Source organism: Pleurodeles waltl, chromosome 2_1, assembly GCF_031143425.1.
Source record: "Pleurodeles waltl isolate 20211129_DDA chromosome 2_1, aPleWal1.hap1.20221129, whole genome shotgun sequence".
Lineage (NCBI taxonomy): Eukaryota > Metazoa > Chordata > Amphibia > Caudata > Salamandridae > Pleurodeles > Pleurodeles waltl.
In genome coordinates, this window is record NC_090438.1 from 680192708 (window position 1) to 680216413 (window position 23706).

The 23706-nt window shown below is 40.7% G+C and overlaps 1 protein-coding gene across 2 annotated transcripts in view; it reads right to left on the bottom strand.

The window, feature by feature from the left end:
• RAB31 (RAB31, member RAS oncogene family) overlaps nt 1-23706 on the bottom strand; it is a 327089-nt gene that overhangs the window by 65596 nt on the left and 237787 nt on the right. For both annotated transcript variants that reach the window (XM_069216539.1, XM_069216531.1), the window contains exon 4: nt 23363-23434. In XM_069216539.1, the coding sequence (XP_069072640.1) occupies nt 23363-23434 (72 nt within the window). The remainder of the gene's footprint in view (nt 1-23362; nt 23435-23706) is intronic.

The window sequence follows — 23706 nt, forward strand, 5'->3', positions numbered from 1 at the left end:
GAAAAAAAGGTTAAGGGTGTGTTATAGTTGCGAAAACTTTATTTATTCTTTCTATACAAACCCAGCTTAAAGTAGACAAACATTACAAACATTAGAAACTCTAAAGTTATAGTTACAGCTTGAATTTATAATGTATGCAGCACCTTCAAATTGCTATGCTGCAGACCTCCATACCCAGTGTTGTCACTTCATTCGCCACATACATTAAGTATAACTCACACCTTCTTCATGCAATTTGCTCTGACAAATTATGTCATTTGAGATGTCATAAATGTTGTTATGAATCAGGGGTGGTTTCTCTTTTAGGGCTGAGGGGCTGCGCGGCTCTGAAATTCCTACAAATTCATATAACAAATATTAAATAGATTGATTTGTTTAACGATACAATCATATCTCTAAACAAATTGATGCATTTGAGTCTGGGCTGCCTGTCCCAGGCTGCGTGACCTGTCTCGCTTTGAAGCATGAGATGGAAGCAAGGCAGTAAATCAACTTTCTACACTGTGATGCACAGCACAGGGCTGACTGCTCTAAAGCCGCTCATTTCCCTTGTGGTCTATGGCAGTATTCATTATAGGCCAATGACGCTTTTAGCATCATGATTTTGGGCGTTGGAGTGTTTATCCCTGCGTCAGGGCAGCCGTCTGTCATTAACAGGCATAGGTTCCATCCTTTCCCCATTCATCACGCAGTAGGAGTGGACGCAAGCATGTGTGATATTGGGCCAGATGTAGCCAAGTTTTGCGAGTCGCAAATGGGCCGATTCGCTATTTGCGACAGTGCAAAATCGGAAATGGGATGCAAAAACCCCATTTCCGACTTGCAAAAAGGGATGGGACCCGTTTGCGAGTTGCATCAGTTGCGACCCTATTTTGCGACCCGCAAATTGCAAGTCGCAATTTGCGAGTCGCAAACCATATGCAATTGCAACTCGCAAATTACGACTAGTCGCAAAAAGCCCATTTTGCACTTGCCATTTACCACTAACTCAGAGCAGGTGGTAACCATAACCAAAGTACAAAAGGAGACCCAGAAGGCATCTGGGTTACTCAGCATGGCGGAGATATACCTGATAGCAGTGAGAAGGAGAGTCCACGCAGCCCAGCAGAGGAGGAGGAGGGGCCACAGACAGGAGAAGATATATAGAACAAGGCAGACTCTTTTTCAGCAAACTGAGGATGAGATATACGATAAATACCGCCTTAGCAGCGCAGCCATACTAGAATTAATTGATTTACTGAAACCACAGCTAGAACACCAGACTCTACGTGGCTGCGCCATCCCTACGCATGTGCAAGTGCTATGCTCACTGCACCTCTTGGCCTCAGGGAGCTATCAGGGGGTAATTGCTGTGGCAGGTGGGGTATCCCAAAGTTCAGTGTCAAGGTTCCTCAGGGCATTCCTAGATGCCATACTCACACACAGGTCTCACTTCATATACCTACCCAGGAATGAGGCAGAAATTAACAGCACCAAGCTGGACTTTTACCGCATTGCCCACTTTCCCCATGTCATAGGGTGTGTAGATGGAACACACATTCAAATATGCCCCCCTGCAAATCTGGAACATCTTTTCCGCAACAGAAAGTGTACCCACTCACTGAATATTCAGGTTGTTTGTGACGCCCATTATGTCATCACGGACATTGTAGCTAAGTTTCCAGGCAGTACCCATGACTCATACATGTTTAGGCATAGTGGGATACATCAACGCCTGGAACGTGGGGAATTTGGAGACGGATACCTCCTAGGTAGAGCTACAGACACCTTGCAGACATACACACAGGTCACTGTGCACAACAATCAGGACTTCCTAACAGTGTACTTTTTGTGCCCAACAGGTGACACTGCATATGCTCTAAGGCCATGGATCATGACTCCGTTTTTAACACCCAGCAATGAATGTGAGAGGCGATACAACAATGCACATAAGAGGACCAGGAACCTTATCGAGCGCACCTTCGGACTCCTGAAAGCAAGATTCAGATGCCTCCACCGCAGTGGAGGTGCCCTCCAGTATACCCCCATTACAGCATTCAAAATTGTGATCGCATGCGCCATCCTCCACAACATAGCCACCCGACGTGGGCTACCTCTCACCCCTGCAGACCCAGATCCTGATGATGAAGAGCAAGAACAACCACATCGCCATCATGGGGATAGGAGTATAGCTAATCAAGGCAGACTGAGACGGGAACACATCGCAACACAATACTTTGGAAGGTACGTGTCAACTTCAACCATACTCACCTATTGACCAAAAACTCCATTTGTTAAGTGGAACAAAAATAACTATTTTATTAGTGCAGAAATGAAACTATTTACAAGTAATGAATGTCCATGGGCATGACAATGCACACCAGGCATGTGGCACATTGACGTCATGTGCCACTTCTAATGGTCCAGGGTGATCTCTATGACCTTCTGCCCCTCCTGCCAGCCTGGCTGGTCCCTGGTGCTTCCGTGGTGCTCTGCCTGCTACTCCTGAGCACCCTGCTGTCAGTGACAGAGACACTGCTCACTGTCGAGCCCTCCTCACTGTCCTGGGGTGTTTCCCCTGTGCCCCTAGACATATTCCGTGTCTCCATCAAGTCAATGATGTGGGTCAGACGTCCCAGGCCCCTAGCCACATCCCCAGCGAAATGGCCCATTTCCACCTGCAGCCCAACTGTCCTCCTCGACAGGCCTGTGGTGTTCATGGCGAGCCTGCCGATGGATGTGGCCATCCTGTCTAGTCTGTGCAGGAGCTGACGGTCCCTGCGCCGCCCACCCTCGGCCTGGGCCAGTTGTCCTCCCGCCAGTTCCCTCATGGCAAGGGCAAGGTCCCCAGTGTTAGTGCAGATCATGTCCATCCTTGAATTCAGGTGCTGCATGCTGGCATGGTTATTGCACACGAAGCGGTGCAGCACACCACTAATCCTCCCTAAAATTCGATTTTGTAGGTGTTGACCATGCAGCAGATGTGTCTCACTGGTGCTGGGAGGTAGTTGCCCGGATGCAGACTGCAGCCCTGATGTCCTGGACCTGCGACGCCTGCGCAGCGGTGGCTGCCCTGTGATTTCACCTGTCTCATCCCTGCCTGTTGCTGGGGCAGCCTCTTGGGATACTGTTGCGGCAGGTGTGGCTACTGCAGGGATGCTGTTGACCGTGCAGGTGGGGGTGCTGGCGGGTCCTGAGGTGTCCTCATGGGGCTGGCTGATTGGGAGTAGTGGTGGTGTCTTGTTGGAGACCTGTGGGACATGGGGAACAGACTGTCAGTGTCTACTATCTGTTGCACACTTCCTAATAAACATTTGCCTATGAACTGCCTACTTGACTACATTTCCCATAATGCATCATTCTGGCGTTTGCTACCCTGAAATGGAGCTATCTTGGTTGTGCATGCCCCTGTGTACATGGTGGGTGGGGGTATGGCATTGATAGGGGTACAGGCATGTCACATGGTACTCACCGGTTGATGTGCTGGGCTCTGAGGTGTCCAGGTCCCCAAATCCAGAAACTGCCTCCTGCTCCAAGGTTTCCTCCACCCTTTCTTCCAGGGGTGTGGGTGGTGGCACAGACGATGGTCCCCCTCCTGTGCCTCTCATCTCCCGGAGCCTTTCAGTCACCCTCTCCTTGGTCCGGGAGCGGAGGTCATACCACCTTTTCCTGATGTCATCTATGCTCCTGTGGCTCACCCCCAGGGAATTTATCTTGTCCTGTATGTCCTGCCACAGCTGTTTCTTGGTGACTTCAGGAACATTGAGGGCTGATTTTCCAAACAAGTCATCATAGTGCTGACAGCATTCATCTGTCAGCACCTCCAGCTCCCTCTCTGAGAATTTCTGCTTCCTCTTCCTTGGTGTTCCTTCCATGGCAGCTGCTGTTTGTCCTGTGTGTAGTTCAGCAGTTTTAAAAGGGTGTGGTCCTCCCTCCTCCCAGGTGTATTAGTAAACTTCCTGGCTGTGATGTCATCATCATGTGCCAGGAAGTGTTTCCAGAGTGTTCTGGAGTGGTTTCTGGAGTGTTCTGCTGCACCTGTAATCAATTAACAAGCTAATCGCAATTTGCAACATCCACTCGCTAATTGCGAGTTCGTTTTTTGCACACTCACAAAAAGCGACCTCGCAATCGGCGGACTCGCACACTGCGTTGCGAGTCCGGGTGCGAGTCGCAATTTCGGCACTTTTTTTTGCCTGCATTCCAATTTGCGACTCGCATTTTGCGAGTCGCACCAATTCGCAAAATCCGAGTCGCAAATTTTTTGTTTGTTACATCTGGCCCTTAGTGCTTTGTCCTTGGTAATGGTAAGTGTTATAATGCTAATCTTGTGTTATTTTTATTGTACTGAGACCCCTTGTCACACTAACCTCCCCCATGTGACAACCCAGGCTCTGGCTGCAGATCACTGGCTCCCTTGGAAGGAGAACTGCTGTATTTGTTCCTCGTGAAACTGTTCCAAAAGACAAGCAGGGTTCTTGCTCCCTTGCAATGAAGATCCAAATATGTGAGCCAAGTGCAAGGGGAGAAATACTTGCTTACAGTAAAGGCAATAATCTACTGTATGGCATTAAAACTGTCCCTATCTTCAGCCCCATAACATTAATGCCACAAACATGGATGGATATGCAAACAATAAATGTTAAAATATATGTAATGTGTGTCAGCCATTTAGTTCCTTTTATTTCACATGTTTTACTTAATGTTGCATTCCCCAAGAGAGTTATCTGTTTCATCATGCTGTGTTTCTGTGCATTGTATAACTCTTGCATAGTGCATACTTTGACTCGTGCCAGGTGTTTATGAGGGGCTTTGATTGAGAGCCTTGCTGTGGCTGAAGATAAAGCAAAGTACCTGACAGTGAGTTGGCCTTTCTGCAGAGCACACAGAACAATTGCTGTATATTCCAGTTGCAAATTAAATTCACTGTAAATGTGTGTGAAGGGGTGCATAGAGTTCAAAATATTTACAATGCAAAAGCTAAATTAAATAAAGTGCTTAAATGTGAATGAAAGCAGTGTATGTTTGGGGTGGTAAAATGAGGGAGATGCGAGGGAGTGCATTCAGGGGACAGGGAGAAGAGGGTGCTGGAGAGGAACGAGAGGAGGTTAAAAATGTGCAGATAGATGAGATGTGAAGAGAAAAAGGGCATACATATCTTACAGAAAGCACACATAACTGAAGGTCATACTCCTTCCATAGGCCTCAATAATATTTAATTCACAGTCTCACAATTTCAGAATTGAAACATTTCCAATGTTAATTATTTATAACTAATCATTGTGGTTACGGATTTATCTCAGCTAACAACCATTGACAAAGCCAAGAGTACTGACAGTTTTATGTGTATGTCAGCTGTTATGCTATATTTCTGTATGCAATAATATCTCAGAGAGAAACCAAAATACAGGCCGAGTGGAACACTATGGGAATCACAGAAATTTATTTTACATGTTCCCTTTTGGAGAGCCACCACTTTTTCATCCCACTTAAATATCTATCTCCACATATTTCACTATGATTGATTGCAGCCAACAGCTCTGGGAGCTTCCTGATGCCTGGTTACAGCATTTTCTTCCAAAGTTGATGCGGCATACAGTGCAAGACACTGGGCAACCACACACTTTAAAGGGTCCAAAGTTGTTGCGCTGTACAACTTGCACATTAAAGCAACTATTGAACATATTAATATAGCAAGATATAGAACAGTTTTTAATATGTTTAGTATTTCAAGACTGCACGCTCCGACTGCTTTATAAACCTTGCTTTCTCACTTAATTCATTTGCTTTCAAATGCACCGTTTGTCAATCTATTTTCAATTTTTTCTTGGGAGGAGGACTCGCCTTGAACCCCACGTTTGTCCATTAAGCTGGCTCGCATCAATGGCTACATAAACGTCATACCCAACTTTAACGCCCCACCACTTTCAAAAGTCACCAGCCCCACTGTTATAAATACTACAATTTCATACGATATAAGTGCTGCAATATGGAAGGGTATTACCAGTGCATGGAGAAGGTGGTAAAACTATCACATCTACTATTTAATTGTAGTTTACATCCTAACCCAGAACACAGTCAAATTGCAGAAAGAAATAACATGGCTGCCTTTGACTTTTGTAAAGGCAGTCATTAGACAATTGCATCATGCCTTGCCATCAGTAGTTTCATGAAATTGTGGCAAACATACAGTGACAACAGATATCACTAAACTTTATGCTCTTATAACTTAAGAAAATACTTAACCTACTTAACTGTAACTCCAAAAAAGATCATCTGCACACAATAATCTATAATCCTGCCAAATTTCATCCAAATCCAACCAGCCATTTGGATACTACATCCAGCACAAAAAGTCTATGGAAAATGCACTGGGGATAAACGCATTCTGCCCCGTACCCCCTTTTATATATAACTACAGAGTGGCTGTATATATACATACATATATATATATATATATATATATATATATATATATATATATATATATACTGTACAGAAATTCTACAGTTATAGTTAGCACCCTAAAGTAACTATAACTTGCACGCTCAGTGTGCACAGTTTTTTTCATCAATAATTTTATTGCACATCTTGTAGTGATAATATCAATGATGTCATAGAAGGTGTCATCCATGATATATGGGGAGTAATTAGCTGTGCATGGCGAAGGCGCGAGTTATAGTTACTTGAAATAACTCTCACTATAACTGCTGAATTTCTGTGGTTTTGTACGAGTAAATTCAGAACCTAACTATAATGTTCCTATAACCTTTCATTTTTTCAGTAACTTTATATGATTTTAAAAATTTTATTTCCTAACTATAACGTCCCTGTAACCTGTTTTTTTGTCAGTGAATTTTTTTTTTACTTAAAGTAATTTTCCTTACTATACGTTAATCCAACAACCGCTGCACAAGGCCTTTGGTCGTGCACAGCAGGGGTTGGCCATAGGGCATCTCTCTGTGAGTGCTTGAGTGTCTGATTGCGTCTGAAAGTGGGTGTGTGAGTCTATGAGTGGGTCTGAATGGGTGCATGAGTTGTCTTAGTGGGTGTGTGAGTGACACATGAGTCTCCAAGTGCATCTATGAAAGAATGAATTAGTGTAAGAATGCCTGTGACTTTTTATTTTTATTTTCCTATTTGCAAATTCATCACAACTTTACAGTCGCAATGAATTCTTGAATATCACGTGGCATGAAGAAAATTATTTTTAAGGACATCATTTCACTTTCACAGACCCTGATATGACAGCCCTGGGGTCAGGGTACCTCCATCCTGACCCCTTATTCCGCCTTTCATTTTATTTTTCAGGCCCGGGCACCTTCTCCTGGGACCTTAAAATGGTGACCGCAACTTTCTGGTCAGGTTGCGGCCAGCCAATCACAACATTCTTGGTGGCGCGAGAATTCGCAAATTCGCTGCGATCATCGCAAAACTGTTGCGAAGGATCTGCTACCCTAGACATCTAAATTTATTTTCCCTTTACTATCTCCAAACCTACTGGACGGATTTACACCAAACAAGCAAATGCATAATCTGCGTACCGACAGCTAGCTTTCTGCCAGATTTGGTGTAATTCCGTCCAGTGGTTTGGGCTGTGGCCGTGTTCAAAGCTCCTATGGGAATTAACATAAGAAATACATATTTCTTGACCCCCCCCTGTTTCTCGGCCCCCGCTTGACAGATGACCCGAAACTTTCAGTGTGCAACAAGAATCACTGGCACAATTTTTTTGAAAAGTTTGTGCTGCTTCATCAAACAGTGCCAAAGATATAGGCAAGTCAAAAAACACTATTTCTATGGTATGGTCCTAACTATAACTATCTACTGGCGACCAGCGGCATATTTACATGTATATATGTATATGTTTTTCACTGAAATCACTGAAAAAACAAAGGTATAGTTAGGTGAAAATGTCAGTTAAAATGTAGCATTTTAAACTAAAAAAACTGTGAAATTCACCAGTTAGTTAACTGAAGAAACCATAACTTGTAAAAAAAAAAAAAACGTAGTTTTGAGGGATCCGGGGCACCTTCTCATTTTCCTACCTAGACTCTCTGTAATTATTTCACGACTTTCTTCTTCTCCCTTAGAATACTGTTAGTGCACTTCATGAGTTTGATACTAAGGCCCCGATTACGAGCTGGTCCTTATATTCTGACACAGGCATAACCCCCTGTTCATGCATGGCTCGGAATTACGAGTTGGTAGTTAGTTAACCTATCCAATAATTATCGAATGCGTTAAATACCTCAATCTTCGTTACATTTCGGCAGGTCAAACCTGCCAAAAATTAACAGGGGGAAAGCATACTGTATTTACTGTCTCAAGTGGATTTACTGTCTCATGTGGATTTTGGTGCGTGAAACAGCAAAATCTGCATGTTATACTCCACCAACTGGAAATAGGTGTCATTTAACGCACTCGATAAATAACGTACTCCTTGGTATTGGCATTTATCAGGTACGGTAAATAGCACCTAAACTCGTAATTAGGCCCTTACAATCTGAAGATTTAACGACTTAAATAGGGATTTTTGCTAAGATTTTGAGATTTTGTATTCTGTATGAGCACTTTCATGTCAAACTATGCATTTTTCTGTGTTGTTTATATTATCAATTCTATAATAAATCTTTTAAACGTATTCTCGATCTAGAAGTCAGTTATTGAGGGGTTCCAGTTCCTATCTGAATTTTACTCCACTAACAAATGTGCTTAATATTGGGAAGGCTGGTGTCTTTTGCCGCTAGTTCAACGAGAATTGCAGAACCAGATTACTTGAGATAAAAATCGTGGTGTTTAACAATATTGGGGTTCAGTGAATTATTGGGGTTCGGCTCCTAAACCATTATGCACAAAGCAAAATTAGTATTACTTATACACTCTCATCGAAGCTCAAACAATATAGACTACGGCATCACTATTTAAGCGTTCAGTCTTCTCAGTCAAGTCATGTCTTCATTGCATACATTTTCCCCTTTTGGGCAGCTTTCCCAACATGTTCTGCATGAAGCTACAATCTTTTATTTCCGGAGACACCAGTAATCTCACATTTCCAATCTTTACTCAATTTTCTAGGACATCCAACTTATTCTCTAGCAGACAGGGCACATGGTTTGAACTGCACAGTCTTTTCCTTATGGCCTTTATGTTTTTTGTTGAATTTTGTGAGTGTCAGGGAATCTAAAGGATAAGATATGAACACTGTGTTTTGGCATCAGACCAGCAAGTCACTTTGGTTCGGCTGATAGAGGTGATGACAGTGACAGAAAAAGAAAAAGGAACCAGAAGGAATGTTGTGGTGATTATAAAAGTGGAGCACGAAAATAGTGGTTGTTGTTGAAGTTGGAGTCAAGGAGGAGACTTGTGAGTTGGAGTGTCTGCTTATAGAGGAGGGGAGGGGTGAGACGAACCATTAGAGGAGAGTCAGTAGATGAGAGGCGTGAACAGGTGAGAAGAGGACACACAGACTATTGAAAGAGGGCAGGCAAGAAAAGTGGACCTGTGTAGAGTGGCAAAGTGAACTTTTGGAGGACAGCGAATGGGGGGAGTGGAGCAGTGAGGAGATGATAGACAGACTGAGAGAGGCAAAAGCGAAGGGGGTTCAGAAAACCCCTAGAGAGTGAAGGAGGGAAAAGGAACACTGATGACCAACAGTACATCACCATTACCAGCAATCTGAGTTTCCATCAATGTAACTATACATTTCAGTAATATATTTCTTAAATTTAGGTGTGAATTGTTTTTTAATTTAAACTTCAGAAAAATAATCTATATCTAAAATATTCAAAACATTCAAATTTTAAATTTAAATTATGTATGCTGCAATATGTTTTATTTTGTTCTAAAATTTAAATAATTATATGAAAATCAACATTAATATTTTAAAATAAAATATATATTATTTTAGAGTTTAATAAACATTTATGCTTTTCCCTATATTTGACTATATAGCGATCTCTGCCTCGGTGATAGAGACCTCCACTTACATGCTCTGGATCTCCCCTATATCTAAATTGAGAACACAAAGCTTTGCTTATGGAATATTGCTGGCTGAGAGGAAATTCAAATGCAAAAAGATGCAATTTCATATCTAATGCAATTCAATTTCATCTGTCTACAAGAATCTTGGACCAATGAACCTCAGTTCTGTTGAGCTATGAAACATTTGCTGCGTCAGCGTCCGAAAGGCTGCTAAGGGGTGACTAGCAGGTGGACTTGTATTCTCATACTCAACTACTGTGAATTGCAAAACGAAGAGAATAGGTCCAAACAAATCATGGATATGGGAGATTTCAATGAAACTGCCAAATAAATGTTGCCAGAATCTGCTCCTTTTTTGTATATATCTAAACCTTGATAGAAAATCTCTTCAAGAGAAAGTGGAGTATCGCAGTAATTACCTATATGAAACCACCTTGGCCAATACAGATGCGAAATTAATGGTCACAGGTGACGCCAATCTAAACCTGTTCAACTTCAGTGAAAATTTAGAAACCACAAGGCAGCTGGAGTTAATCCTGTATATTCCAGCCCCCTTCTTGATACGCAATGACGGGATGCAATAGTTGACACACTAGTTAAAGCCCTTCACTTACTCGGGCTACGTGCTTTGAATGACTGCCATATCCTTGATCAACCTGCATCTTTTACACATGTGGCTCATAAGCGTGGTCCTATTTTGGATCACACATTCCCATCATCGTCTTTTTCAACAAGTTGCTGGAGTTTCTGGTAGACTATCAGCTAGAAAGCGACCATTTGCCACAGAAATCAACTTTGGTGATCCAAGTCACCATGCAACAAAGAGATGCAATAGGTGACACACTAGTCGAAGCCTTTCACTTGCTGGGGCAACACGCTTTGAATGGCCACTAAATCAGTGATCAACCTGCATCTTTTACACATGTGACTCCTAAGTATGGTGCTGTTTTGGACTACACTGTCAGATCACTGTCTTTTGTCAACCAGTTGCTGGGGTTTCTGATAGACCAACGTCACTTTCAACAGAAGTCAGCACTGTTGATCCAAGTCTATAAGTCAAATTGTGTCACTCAGATAAGATATGGACTGGCCTCCTCACGAACAGATCAAATTAAATGGACTTCCAATGCTGAAAGGCTGTTGGCTGCTTGGAGTAACCACTTTGCGGATTAACGCATATCGATAATCAGTCCTCTAGTTCTCTAACCTGTGACACAGCAATGTCTGATTTACATCCTCAGCAAAGGGGTACATTGTGCAAATGTAACTATTTAGTAGCTCCTTTAAGCAGTATAACATCATGGTATAAAATCAGTTTGGGCTATGAAAAGAGGAACATAGCTGAACTGGCCAGATCAGTTGCCAAGGCAAGTCAAGGAGTGGATCGGCATAAGCGGACGCACTACAAAAGCTAGTTTGGGAAGCTAAGCAAACTGTAAATGAACAAATTTGGATTTCCTTATTCAAAACTGCCATGCCGGCTGATAGTCAACAATTCTAAGTGTGTGGAAATCTGTTCACTGTCCCAACAAACTCTCCGAGGCAAAGCCAGCTGGATAGTACCATATGGGAGATTTATTTTGCCGGTTTGTATCGTACCAATGCTTCGGCCTCAGAAGTGCCATCTACTCCATTTAAGAAGACTCCAATAACACTGCATTTGATCCAGCCCTTGGAGCATTGTCATGCTACAGTTCTACCAGCATCAAATCATTAGCCTTAGAAAAGATCACGATTAAAGGACGAAGCAATGGAGTCCAGGTCCTAATGGCCTGCCCAAAGCAATCTTCAAAGTGGATCCTCGTTTCTGAATAAAGGCAATAAGTAGTGTTTTTGATAATGTTCTACTAACTAGCCTGGTTTCCACATCGTGGCAGGGGTTGTACAAAGTCCCCAAAGGGAGCAAGGATGATCCAGCACATTATACAATTGATGGCCCTGGTTGATGTGGATGCTACATTTTTTGCCTAACTCATCTGCAGAATCTACAAGAATGGGCTACTTGAGATGGTTCCAGACTGTATTCTGTAAAAATGACAACATCATGGCTCTCACCCGCCTTTTCCACAAAACCCTTGTCAACAAACAAGCCCTGTGTGCATGCTTCATCAATTACAAAAAAGCATTTGATACCATTGACAGGTCCAAGTCATGGCAGAAGCTGAGCAACTGGGGTTTCCCGGCAGAAACGTTAAATGCTGTCACTTCCCTATACTCAAATAATTGTGTTAGAGTTAAACTTAGCTGTGCCTGAACTCTATCTAACAGACATCTGTTGAAAAAGGGTTAAAACAGGGCTGTCTCCTGACCCAAATTCTTTTTCATATATTTGCTTCCAATATCCAACCCATTTGAAAAATTAAACATCTTGTCCCTGAGCCTCAATGGTCAAGCTGTGCACATTATGCAATATGCTGAGCACATTGTATTGCTGATTTTCTCAGCTACTGGGCTCCAACACTCTCTCAATAACCTGGCCTCCTAGTATAAGATCAATAACCTAGAAATAAATCGAGAAAAAATTCAATTTGGCACCTTTATAAGGATCCGTAAGCCGTGATCCCGGTCATGGAACTTAGGAGATCACATCAGACAGGATTAATTCAAATAAGTACCTCAATATCGAATTTCAGGCCTGTCACTTCAAGTCTCCACATGGAAGTTCTGCAAAACTTCTTTCTATCTATTTATCTATCTATCTATCTATCTATCTATCTATCTATCTATCTATCTATCTATCTATCTATTTAAATATTATCAAGATAAAACCAAATAAATCCATAGAAAATAAGGAAAGGTTTCTGTTGCTTAATTTCCAACAATTCATCCACCCACGTTAACCCACGTGGCAATGACTTGGAATCTATTAGCAGGAACATTCACAAGTTATTTTACTAATGTTTGCTCTACCCCAGCATAGCTAAATTTCTGCAGAGCTTAAAGAAAATCGTGTTATCTATGGTTGCATGAAGAATGCAAGCATGCTGCGGCAAGCAGCGATTTAAGGACACCATGATTAACTTCACACTGCTGGCTTTTATTAGAAAGTTTAATCTTTGCATGCTTAGCAGTGGCGTAACAAAACGTGAGTGGCCCCCTGCAAAGTGCATGGAAAGGCCCCCCCTCCTCGGCTCACCACCTGCCAGTTTTGCTGAGGGGGCCCCTGGTGGCCGGGCCCCCTGCAGGTGCTTATGTCACGCCACTGATGCTTAGATAATAAGCTTTCCTTCAGTAACCCCAGCCTCTCACATGAAGGCAAATATGCCCAACTCTCTATCGTGTTTGAGTTATATACAAAGTAACACAATCACTTACAACATAATTGTACGTGCTGAAACCCGAGTATAATCTGACAGTAGAATTTCCTACTCAATACTTTTGCTACCCGAAGGGACACTGCATGAGTGAATGAATCCTTCTACAGATGTAGCTCTTCCTCGAGATATCGGAGGAATTTCTATTACTATTCAACTTAATATCAAGCCCTAAGTCCCTTACAGTTTCCAACTGTATTGTTGCTTATTTGTTATATTTTTAAAACTTTATTTATTTATTTATTTAACCTTGTCCTGGTAGCTCTACAAGCATGGAGAAACAGTATACTCGGGGCCATTGCAGCATGGATGATTAAACAAAGCGGCAAGAAAAGGCAAATTATGTGGTGTATTTAGGCTCATTTTGTGAAAGTAATACTTCCTTATTTTGGCATTTTTATGGTTAACAATGTCTGGACAAAGGTTTCACCTCATTAGTACCAGTTTAACACCCAAATACACAATAAGCAAAGGAGACATGTCAACTTTTTCAAAGGGACTTCCACTGTGGACCAGTACTGTCACTGGGTTTTTAGTAACTTTTGATCTGTTCGAGTTAGACTTTGTTTGTTAAAATCTACAGATCATGGAGCAGTTTATGGAATATGTGCAAATGAGGAAAAGCCATAATTATGCGGAAAACACCGAACCACAACATTTCATAATTCCAGTGGCCCTTATCATATTTTTAAGGTGTCAATAGGGAAGACTAATATGATCCTAATGTGTTCCTTGGTTATTCTGTCTTTCCCCGAAAATCACCACTTTTCTTGTCACAATCGGCCCTACAGGGGAAGAGAAACAAGCTACTTCACTTATGTTTCTGAATTAACTTTTTTGAATTAACAATTGACATAGGATGTAAACAAATGTTAGCCGTACGTACCATTAGACATGGATGCAACTGTTTTTCACAGAATCTTCCTAAAGTGGGATATACTTTTATAGTAAAAAAAAAATGCAAAAGATAGCCCAGCATTTTCAAAAAAGCATCATGTCAACTAATTTCATAAATCATGAGGCAATTATGGTCAAGGTAGAGATTGCCAAATTTAACTATTTTGGTATAATTAACGGATTGATCACTTGTTTTTGGTTAATTTAGATTCTCAAGTAACCACAGAGATTTATAGTACAGCATTGTTTTACCAGAATGAAGGGTCGACAAACCTATTTTTGTATGGGATGGGAGGCTTTCAATCTTTTTTCCAAATATATATAATTTTGAAAAATATTGCAAGTGAGAAGTTGAGTGAGAGAGCCAGGTAGGCTAGTGGGTGTGATTCAATCCAATAAAATAGTGTGAAGTTGCAGAATTTGAGATCTTACACGGTTGAGTGAGAATTTAGGGAAGTATTATATAGATCAGTGGTTCTTAACTTCTAGACTCTTGTGGATCCCCACTTCACTATTTCTGGAAACCAAGGTCCCCCGTTAAATCATTGGTGTAATCCGGGACCTCCAACGAGCCATTACTGGAAGCCAATGACCCCAGCCAAGTCATGTTTGATGATTTGAACCACACAAAATACACAGAAATACAGAACAAGCACTCATCAAACAAATACACAAATGATGAAATATTTGCAAAGAAATAGACAAAAATACACATTTTAATTTTAATGGTATGGTTGGAGCTTTTGTAAATTCAACTGAGGCCACTCATCATCCGTACTGTATTCTGTTTGATGCACTTGCACTGCTCCAATGAATCAATCTGAGGATACTAATTCTAAGCCTCCAATTTAAAATTCCTTCACATTTACATAACATTTAAAAATTTCCATTTTTACATTATGCTTATATATATATATATATATATATATATATATATATATATATATATATATATATATATATATAGAGAGATAGATATATATATCTCATTAACCTGTTAAAATAATTTAATTTGGGAAGCAGTCGCAGACCCCCAGGGCTGCCTGGGCTGCAGGTTAAGAACCATTGATATAGATGAAGGAAGGCTGTATTATGAAACATAGCAGCACAAAACATATGAAGTGGGAACTAAATAAAATATTCTGTTTGTATGATACAGCAAGCACCACAATGCAGCTAATCATATACCTATTGTGACAGATCTAGCTTTTCTTTAATTGAAAATCAATAGCTGGGTTATGACAAGCCTAATATAAAGCTCTGCATATGGAGGATTTGTCTTAGTGAAAAACCACCTATCTCTGGAATGAGTAGACCTTGTTATGTAATTAAATCACCTCTTTTGAGTAGCAGGAGGATATCAGCAAATCCCCCATTAGAAAGGTCCTAGGCCAGGATGCCATCAGAAAAACATAACCAGCAGTGAGACAAACATAAATGTATTCCAACTGGTAATGGATGATGGATCATGATCAGTTTCTTTTTAAAGGGGAAGGGGGCATCTATTGGACGAAATGGACAAGGCTGAAATACATAAGATGCTGGAGTTGCTGCTATGTGCAGAGAAAGCCTTTGACTAGGTGAACTGGGACTATTTGTGTTTATCTCCAAAGAATCTGTGATTACGCATGCAGACAGTCAGAATCAATAGTTAATTCTAAAATAGTGGAACAAAACAAAGCTGAACACTTTACCCTACTGCTTTTTGAAGTGTGCCATTACTAGAAAGGCTCTGGTAAAATGTATGTGTTTGCTTTGTTTGGATATGTGGTCATTGCTTCTACAACAAAGTTATTTTACTAACTGGCAGCTAAGAAGAGCCAAGTTTCAGATTACAGCATGACTTGCTCAAATTTCAAAACCCAAGTGTTTCAAACCATTACATTTAAAAGTTTTGGATTTTTGTCTTATTTAAAATAGGTTAGGAAGAAATATCACCCCCCTCAATCGAATGGATGTTCTGCCTCTAGAATAATCAGTGTACTGAGATAATTTTGTTCTTGGGGGTCAGCCCTAACCACCCAGAGCATTTTCTTCATGTTCTTCTGTCCTCTAAACGGCCCAATTTTGAGGGGGCAGGATTTTCTGTCTACCCGTGACAGACTCGTCCTCTCCTTGGACTTTTGGCGCTCTCTCCTAACTGTGTGGTCTTCTTGCACAGCCCCTCCATGGCCAACCTGCAGAACACCCTCCCTGCTGCGCTCTCCATGTACCATACCCTCCTAGCTTTCTGCAGGGAACTTGTGTGTTAGCGGAGTCAAAGGCCAAAGTAGTCCCAGGGGACTGAGTGTATTCCGGGAGAAATATCTGAAGTTGGGAAAGTACAACAGGAAGTCCAGCTTATTCTTTATTAACTACAGAATTTGAGGACCCAGGAGATGTATGTTCAATTCCACCAAGTGGGTAGTTTTTAGGAGGATGGTGAATTGCTCATGCTCCTTTTTTTACATTTGTCTGTAAATATAAAACGATTTATGTTTATTGCAAATGAACATAAAACTATGAATATTATCAGAATAAAAGATGAATTAGAAATTATTAAGGGCAGGAGCAAATTAGCACAATCAAACGTATAATCTTTGTGTGTTTTAATGCCTTGCGTTGCAGTGTTGAACATCAGGTGTATATTTACCTACATAAAAGTTATCTTCAGGCACGGGGAAGTTGCTAACTGCATGCTTAAGAGGGAAACTTGGCACACATTTGTTTTTAGGTCTCTATCATTAACAGAATTTATATGAGTGTTTTTATGTGCTAAATAATGCCCTTCAGGATAAAATACCACTGATCCTGAATTTGAAAACGACATTGCTGGGATCATGTTGAAATACTGAGTATTGGTGCAATAACATAGAAAATTGATTATTTTACAAAACATTAGTAGCACTTTTTTAAATATACAAAACAATGGAACTTGCAATGGCCTGAAGTTATTATATTGGTAAATAAATATGCACAGAATTATGGGGTTTAGAAGGGAATTTCTATGCACAAAATAAATGTGGAGATTTTTTTAAGGTAATTGAGCAATTTAACATATGTGCTGGAGACAATTTAGGGTCTGATTATGAGTTTGGCAGTTGGTCCGCCAGACCGTTGGCGGTGGGACCACCAACATGGCAGTCACTGGACCTCCAAACTCGTAATAAGGCCTTTATTGTTCATTTGCACTGACACTCTCAATGAAACAGTGGAGATGTTAAATTAGGGCCATTGTAAAAGCACTTTTCAATTTGGGCACTTGCAACCAATATCCAGTTAATAATGTAGTCAGATCAGATTTATGGAAGAGCTGACATCTGGTAGTTTTGTCCTATATTTATCGGTTTCCTTGCTCCTTTCAGATCAATACACAGACTGTGGTCTCATCTTTGTTATTCTGTACTGCTCATTTTCTTTACTGCTAATAAAACAAATAACACCTTATTAAATACTGTCCACAATGAGCTTTCAAATTATCACATCGCATTAACACCCCTTGATTCAATAGACTATTTTATGGAGGACACCAATGTGGTAAATGAACGGTGGTCAAACGGAGAGCTGATCCACAAAAATATTTATTTCAAATACAAGAGGTACATGGAACCATACAAGCCACTTCAAAAGAAGGAAGAAACGGACTCTCCTTAAATTCCAAGATCAACCAGAGGTCCACATTCAGAACTCCTAACGATACATTCTACACACTACATTCTGCACATTTAGCATTTGCACGTTAGACCATAAACAAAATATCTTAGGAATTATAATAAACGTCCTAGACACCTCAAAAGAAGGAAGTAACTGACTCTCCTTACATTCCAAGATCAACTGGAGTTCCACATTCTGAACTTCTCAAGATAGATTCCACACATTACATTCTACACACTAAGCACTGGTATGATACACCATAAACATAAACATAATACCTTAGGAGCCCTAATACCTTATGATACTATAACCACCTTTCTCTAGGGGGGTCACCATGGTCCATTAATTATGAATAAGCACATCTCAGCAGAAAATAAATTAAAAACACATATTTTTAAGCATGTCTTTAATAATACAACTCCAACAAGGAACAAACACTAAGCAGGGTTGTATAGATCTGAAGAGGTCTTTGACAACCCTGAGCCCAGCCCTTTCATTTGTAATTCTATGACTTGTTCTTCTAAGATCTCACTACCTCTTAAATATATCCACCACTGTTCTAATGCACCTGAGGCTTTTATAAACCTTAGTTTATCCATTTTCTCACTCCTTTACACTAGAATACAGCTTTGTAAGTTCCTGTATACATATCTATACACAGGATCTCAGCTGTGAACTATGAATCATAATGATATTTCTGTGTGATGATGTTACCATATCTGCAGAGCTTCCCTTTCCTTAGTTAAGACTAACACTATACAATCCAAGATTTGCAAAACTCCCTCTACTACTGTATCACAGTATTTGAATATATTGCAGATATCAAAGATCCTCTTTCGTTGTTGATGACCTCCACTGTCGTCACCCTAGGATATTATGCTCCCCATCATTTCTTTGCATCTCTTTGCTCTTTGTTGCATTGAATATTAGTTGCCTTCTCTCCAGTCACATTTCCACTTCCCTTAAATCTGTTCATCAGTTTTTCAAATTCGTCCGGGTACCTCGTTTGTTTCAGATCTTATAGTCACCTGCAAAGAGGTGCACTGTTGCTTGAAACAGTGCTGCAAGTATAGGTATGAGATGTTCCTTTTGAACAATGATAATCATCATTCTTGTTGATGTATTGGTGCAACAGATGTTCCTCAGTTGTCTTTTAAAGAGTAAGGTAAATGTGACTCCTTACCCCTTTGTTACGCTCCTCTGCAAATCATGGTTTATACTGAGCATTAGCCAACAGTCGTCCTCAGAAAAAAATATATGAACAGAGGAAAAACCTTAGGGCATAAAAATCTTAGCCACTTATTATGTAGCAGATGAGAAAGCTACACAAGTTCAAAGAAGTTAACAAAACTTGAGAGTCTATCTGCAATAAATGAACAAAACCCAATAAATCAAAAGGAGGTAAATGACAGGTGGACAAAAAGTACTGTTAAGAGGATAACGGATCTGCAGATAAAAAGAAGACTGGAAGCAATGTGTCCATCCACTATTCTTGGAGCGTCCCTTTAAGTAGTCACTAAAGGATCACCAGAGAATGGAGGAAGTCAAGGGACTTTTCACCCAAGTTAGAACCTATCATGGAGAATAAGGCAGGCAACATCATGGCTTGTGACCTCAAAGCCAATGGCAAGCAATTGTCACACACCAGATTTCACCAGCACTGACCCATAGCCAATGCATTTTTTACCACTTCAGCACATGTATTAAGTTTCGCTATATTTTTTTCATAGCTTTTTGCATTTGTGTAATATAGAGGTTTATTATCTGAAACATTATTAATGTTTTACACTTGTCAGAGTTTCCACTAATCAGTCCATGTACTAGTGTCCTGTTGCTGCCTCCTTTCCCCCTTCTCTAGATAGAGAGATTTCCTAACATGCATGACAGTTTATTTTGTATTTTTCTGACTGATGACCTCAGGATCATAGGTACTGTCAAAGACTGGACACTAAGAAGTTCTGTTAAGTCCCTATCCTGGTTGCCTGGGGAAGGGGTGACTCCTCCCAGAAGCCACAGCGCTTACCTGCACAGACCAGTATTGGTGAAAGGTTTTTGCTTTCTCCTTAATAGGCCCTACTTATAAGGTAAAAGTCACAAAGGCTATAAAAAAACTTGCTTGGCAAAAATGTAAAGTGATCAGTAAAGCACCAGACTCCACCTGACATCAGCAAAGAGAAAAGTGCCAGACATGACATCCAGATGTAGAATCCAGTAGAAGTTCCAGTTACTAGAAGGAACAAATCAGGGCCAAAAAAAGCAGCAAAGGGGCAATTAACACAGTAATAAATAAGGAACAAATTTGCTGCAATGCATCTTCCTCTCACGATTGCCTCCTTAATGTATGCTTTAAACAAGAACTGATATCTCAGGAAAAGACTCCACTGCTTCTTTGATTTGGAACTTCAGATAACATCCTGTGTACTTATAACCATCTAAGAAAGGGCTGTGTATAAGGTTTGCCCACATCCCTTACCTCTCATTCATGGTGTTCACCTGGCAAATGAAGAAGGCCAAGATTGACATCTTTCTGCAGTCTTGTCAAAACCCTTTTTGTTTCACCCTCCAAGCGTCTTGCGGAACTTACCATGAGAGACGGAGCTGCAACAATCGAGGCAGCATGGATGGTCAGCCATGAGCTGAGTGTGGCTCCAACAATGCAATGTTAGTCAGCATGTGGAGTACTCTTTCGTCCTCTGAATGCATGAATTCTCTGGTAGGCTCTTGGCACTGCTGTCAGAACTCTTATCAGCACAGCTCTCACCACAGATTTGAAAGGTGTGTTTCCCCCTTAGTATCAGTCACAGATACTCATTAGTGAATATCGAATGCAATATGTTATCATGCATGCTGAGAGCCATAGGCAGGGAAAGGATGATTGCCATCAATTGTAGCCAAATATGTCAAGATCATTTTTGAGTGATATCCTACATCCATTTTGTCAATATATGATTGTTACTCTAAAGCCCGTCTTTGTACTTATTCAAGTTCAGTGTCATATCTTTTTATTAGTGGGGGGGGGGTCCAAGAATATATAAATACATCTAGAGATCTATGAAATGCTTACAACAAATTCAATGTTCCAAACCCAAGGTTGGCCCAAGATATTTTGTATTGATATATATGACAAATGTATTTGCCTTGCAAACCAAACCCGGCTGGATTTCCCTTTTCCATCTGCTGAATTATCCTACTGTATTCCTGGGCCTGGATAACTCGGCCCTCCACCACCAGGGGTGACGAATGCTTAATGCAGTAATTCAGAGCACTAATTTCAGAGTTCAGTAAATGACAGTTGGCCCAGAAGAGGTATTCTAAGATGTCTGCTCTGCTGAAAGATGTTCAACATCTCTGACCTAGTGACATTTAGCTGATCGAAAAAGGCTAATCTGTCATATTAATGCCATCATTAGTAGAACAGATACCAGTTGGTTACAACTGAAGCCGGACAAGACTAAAATTCTTCTAGTCCTATGAGTAGACTAAGCATTTAGCATCTTTGTAGCACTCTGCATCATTTGGAGTTTTATCTCAAATGTTTTGTCAGTTGAGCAGAACACATAAAGTGATAGTTGCAACTTGTGGTAAAATAAAGCTTTTACATGCGTCACCGCATTTCCTTTATGGAGTGTGGTTTGTTGTTCTTACAGATGAACAAATGGGGCAAGAAATTGGTTCCAGGAGGTGATGTGTGGATTATTATTCTTGATTCTATTTCATTTTCCAATTACTTATCACTCTCGCTCCATGTTAGCAGGCCCTGAACGGTATTTTACAAGCTACGCACATGATTTAAGGTCTTTAAAAGTCTCTCCCACAAGAGAAGAGCACATGGATGCCACGGATGCCTTTTCTACACCACAAGCAAATATAACGTTAAAAATGGTTTCTTCGGTCTACCTCAGAACACAGTCCTCTTGCTCACTATAGTCCCATCATCTCCGCACTAGGGCAACGCCTGTAGAGGGAACTGTTGGGAAAAATCTCTTTAGACCCACACCGCTGACTAGGTCTTTTGTTCGAGACATCAGTAGCACATCACGCCAGCTCTAGACTCACTCCTAATAAACACGAGATTCAATTAGATCCCAACTAATGTGCAAACATTGTATGATTACTTTGTGGCTTACATTACTAGGCTTTTCAGCCATAACACTTAAGGTTGAATATTCAGCTCTTACTCATTATCCACCCAGCAAGATATTTAAAAAAAATTACAGATGATTGCAGTACATCTGCTTTTTACCGCTTAGGAGTGTCGTATTGGCAGACCTCAGACCTTGAGGACAATTCCTAAGATTCAGCTCCATTTGTGCTTTTCTCACTTCAGCTGGTCATACATAAAGCCAGTCCTAATTTTGGCTACCAGCCAGATCTTGAGAGGCAGCAGGGGTCTACCACTTTCAAGGCTTCAGCATCTTTGTATCTCACTGATAAAGAGATCTGACTCCACCCCGGTTTCAATGAAGCACCAGATAACAATACACATCTTCCGACACCAAATGTGCTCTCATGCTATCAGTTCTTCCCCCTCAACTCTTCACAGTGTTCTGTGGTGGCAAAAAGCAGGATGTAGTGATGACAAAAATCGTTAAAAAAAAAAGTTAAAAACCAGGTTAGATTAAACTAGAAAAAAGAAACAAGTTGGATTTGTGGCAAAGCAGTAGAATCGTTCTGAGGCACTGGTACACCTCATAATAAGTAATGGGAAGAGGAAAATGAAACTGATTGATGAAGATTACAGGTAAGTAATCCAGACATTTTGAATTTTCTGTTTCATAGGTGAACCAGTCCCCCATCCCATAGGTGTCATTCCTGGAACAACAGTAACAACAGTCGTCACAATGTTGAGCTGCATTTTCACCTTATGTATCTATTTGGAGTTGAATGGTAGTTCAGGAAAAAACGTTAAATTATTTGAAATAAAATCAAAGAAACTCTCACTTTAACCCTCCCCCCAATATCGCAGATAAATATTGCAATGAGTGTTCTCCAGTACTGTTCCTACCACAAAGGCCCTGGAAGGGTTTTAAAACCGTTGTAACTTTGTATGTGTGCTGCAGGGTGCACCATTCTTGAAAAGTTGGAAAAATTCTGATAAAGGAAAACTTTTCTCAAACTTTGAATCTGCCTCAAAGCGGCGTTAATTTTTGGCTCGGAGTTCTGTCTACCTTTTTTAGTAGGCAGCGCTTTCCACCAAAATTAATTGCTGGCTGCACGGAAACACCCATATACCACACACGGAACCCCCTTGACTAAAAAGTAGTACAAAATAGCACAATGTGATACTTTGTGCTACTTTAGGATTTAGGGTTAGTTTTCAATGTAAATAAGGATTTGCACTTGAAAGTATATCACAAAACAACAATTTGCGCCAGTTTGAGTCACTGTTGTGTTGCAAACCTGGCACAAAGTGCTACTAAATCTGACCCCAAATTTTCTGAGGTACAACCACAAAAAACATTAATTTAAGTTGTACAAAGTTTAATTTTGGAACAAGCATGCAAGAAGCAACAAATATGGACATGAATAGCAATTGTGTAAAAATTATGTTTTACCTGTTTGGTGATGTCATATACAATAACAGCTGCAGCTGACCCTCGATAATACATTGGTGCCAATGAGTGGAACTGTCAAAAAACAATAGATCCACCTGTTATAAATGCATTATTACTTCATTACACGATTTATAAAAGTCTCAGCTGTGCAGATTAAAACGACAAGCAGGAACATTTTTTAATAGTTCTGGACATGGTGAAAGTACCTGGTAACTCAGCTCTGCGTGCCATGTCTGGATGTTGTTTCTGATTGCCTGTTTAGCCATTCAGTACAGGGGAACGTAATGTGGCGCAGTGGCTAACAAAGGTCCCCGCAGCCTCGGCGGCGTGGAGTGGCCTAGAGC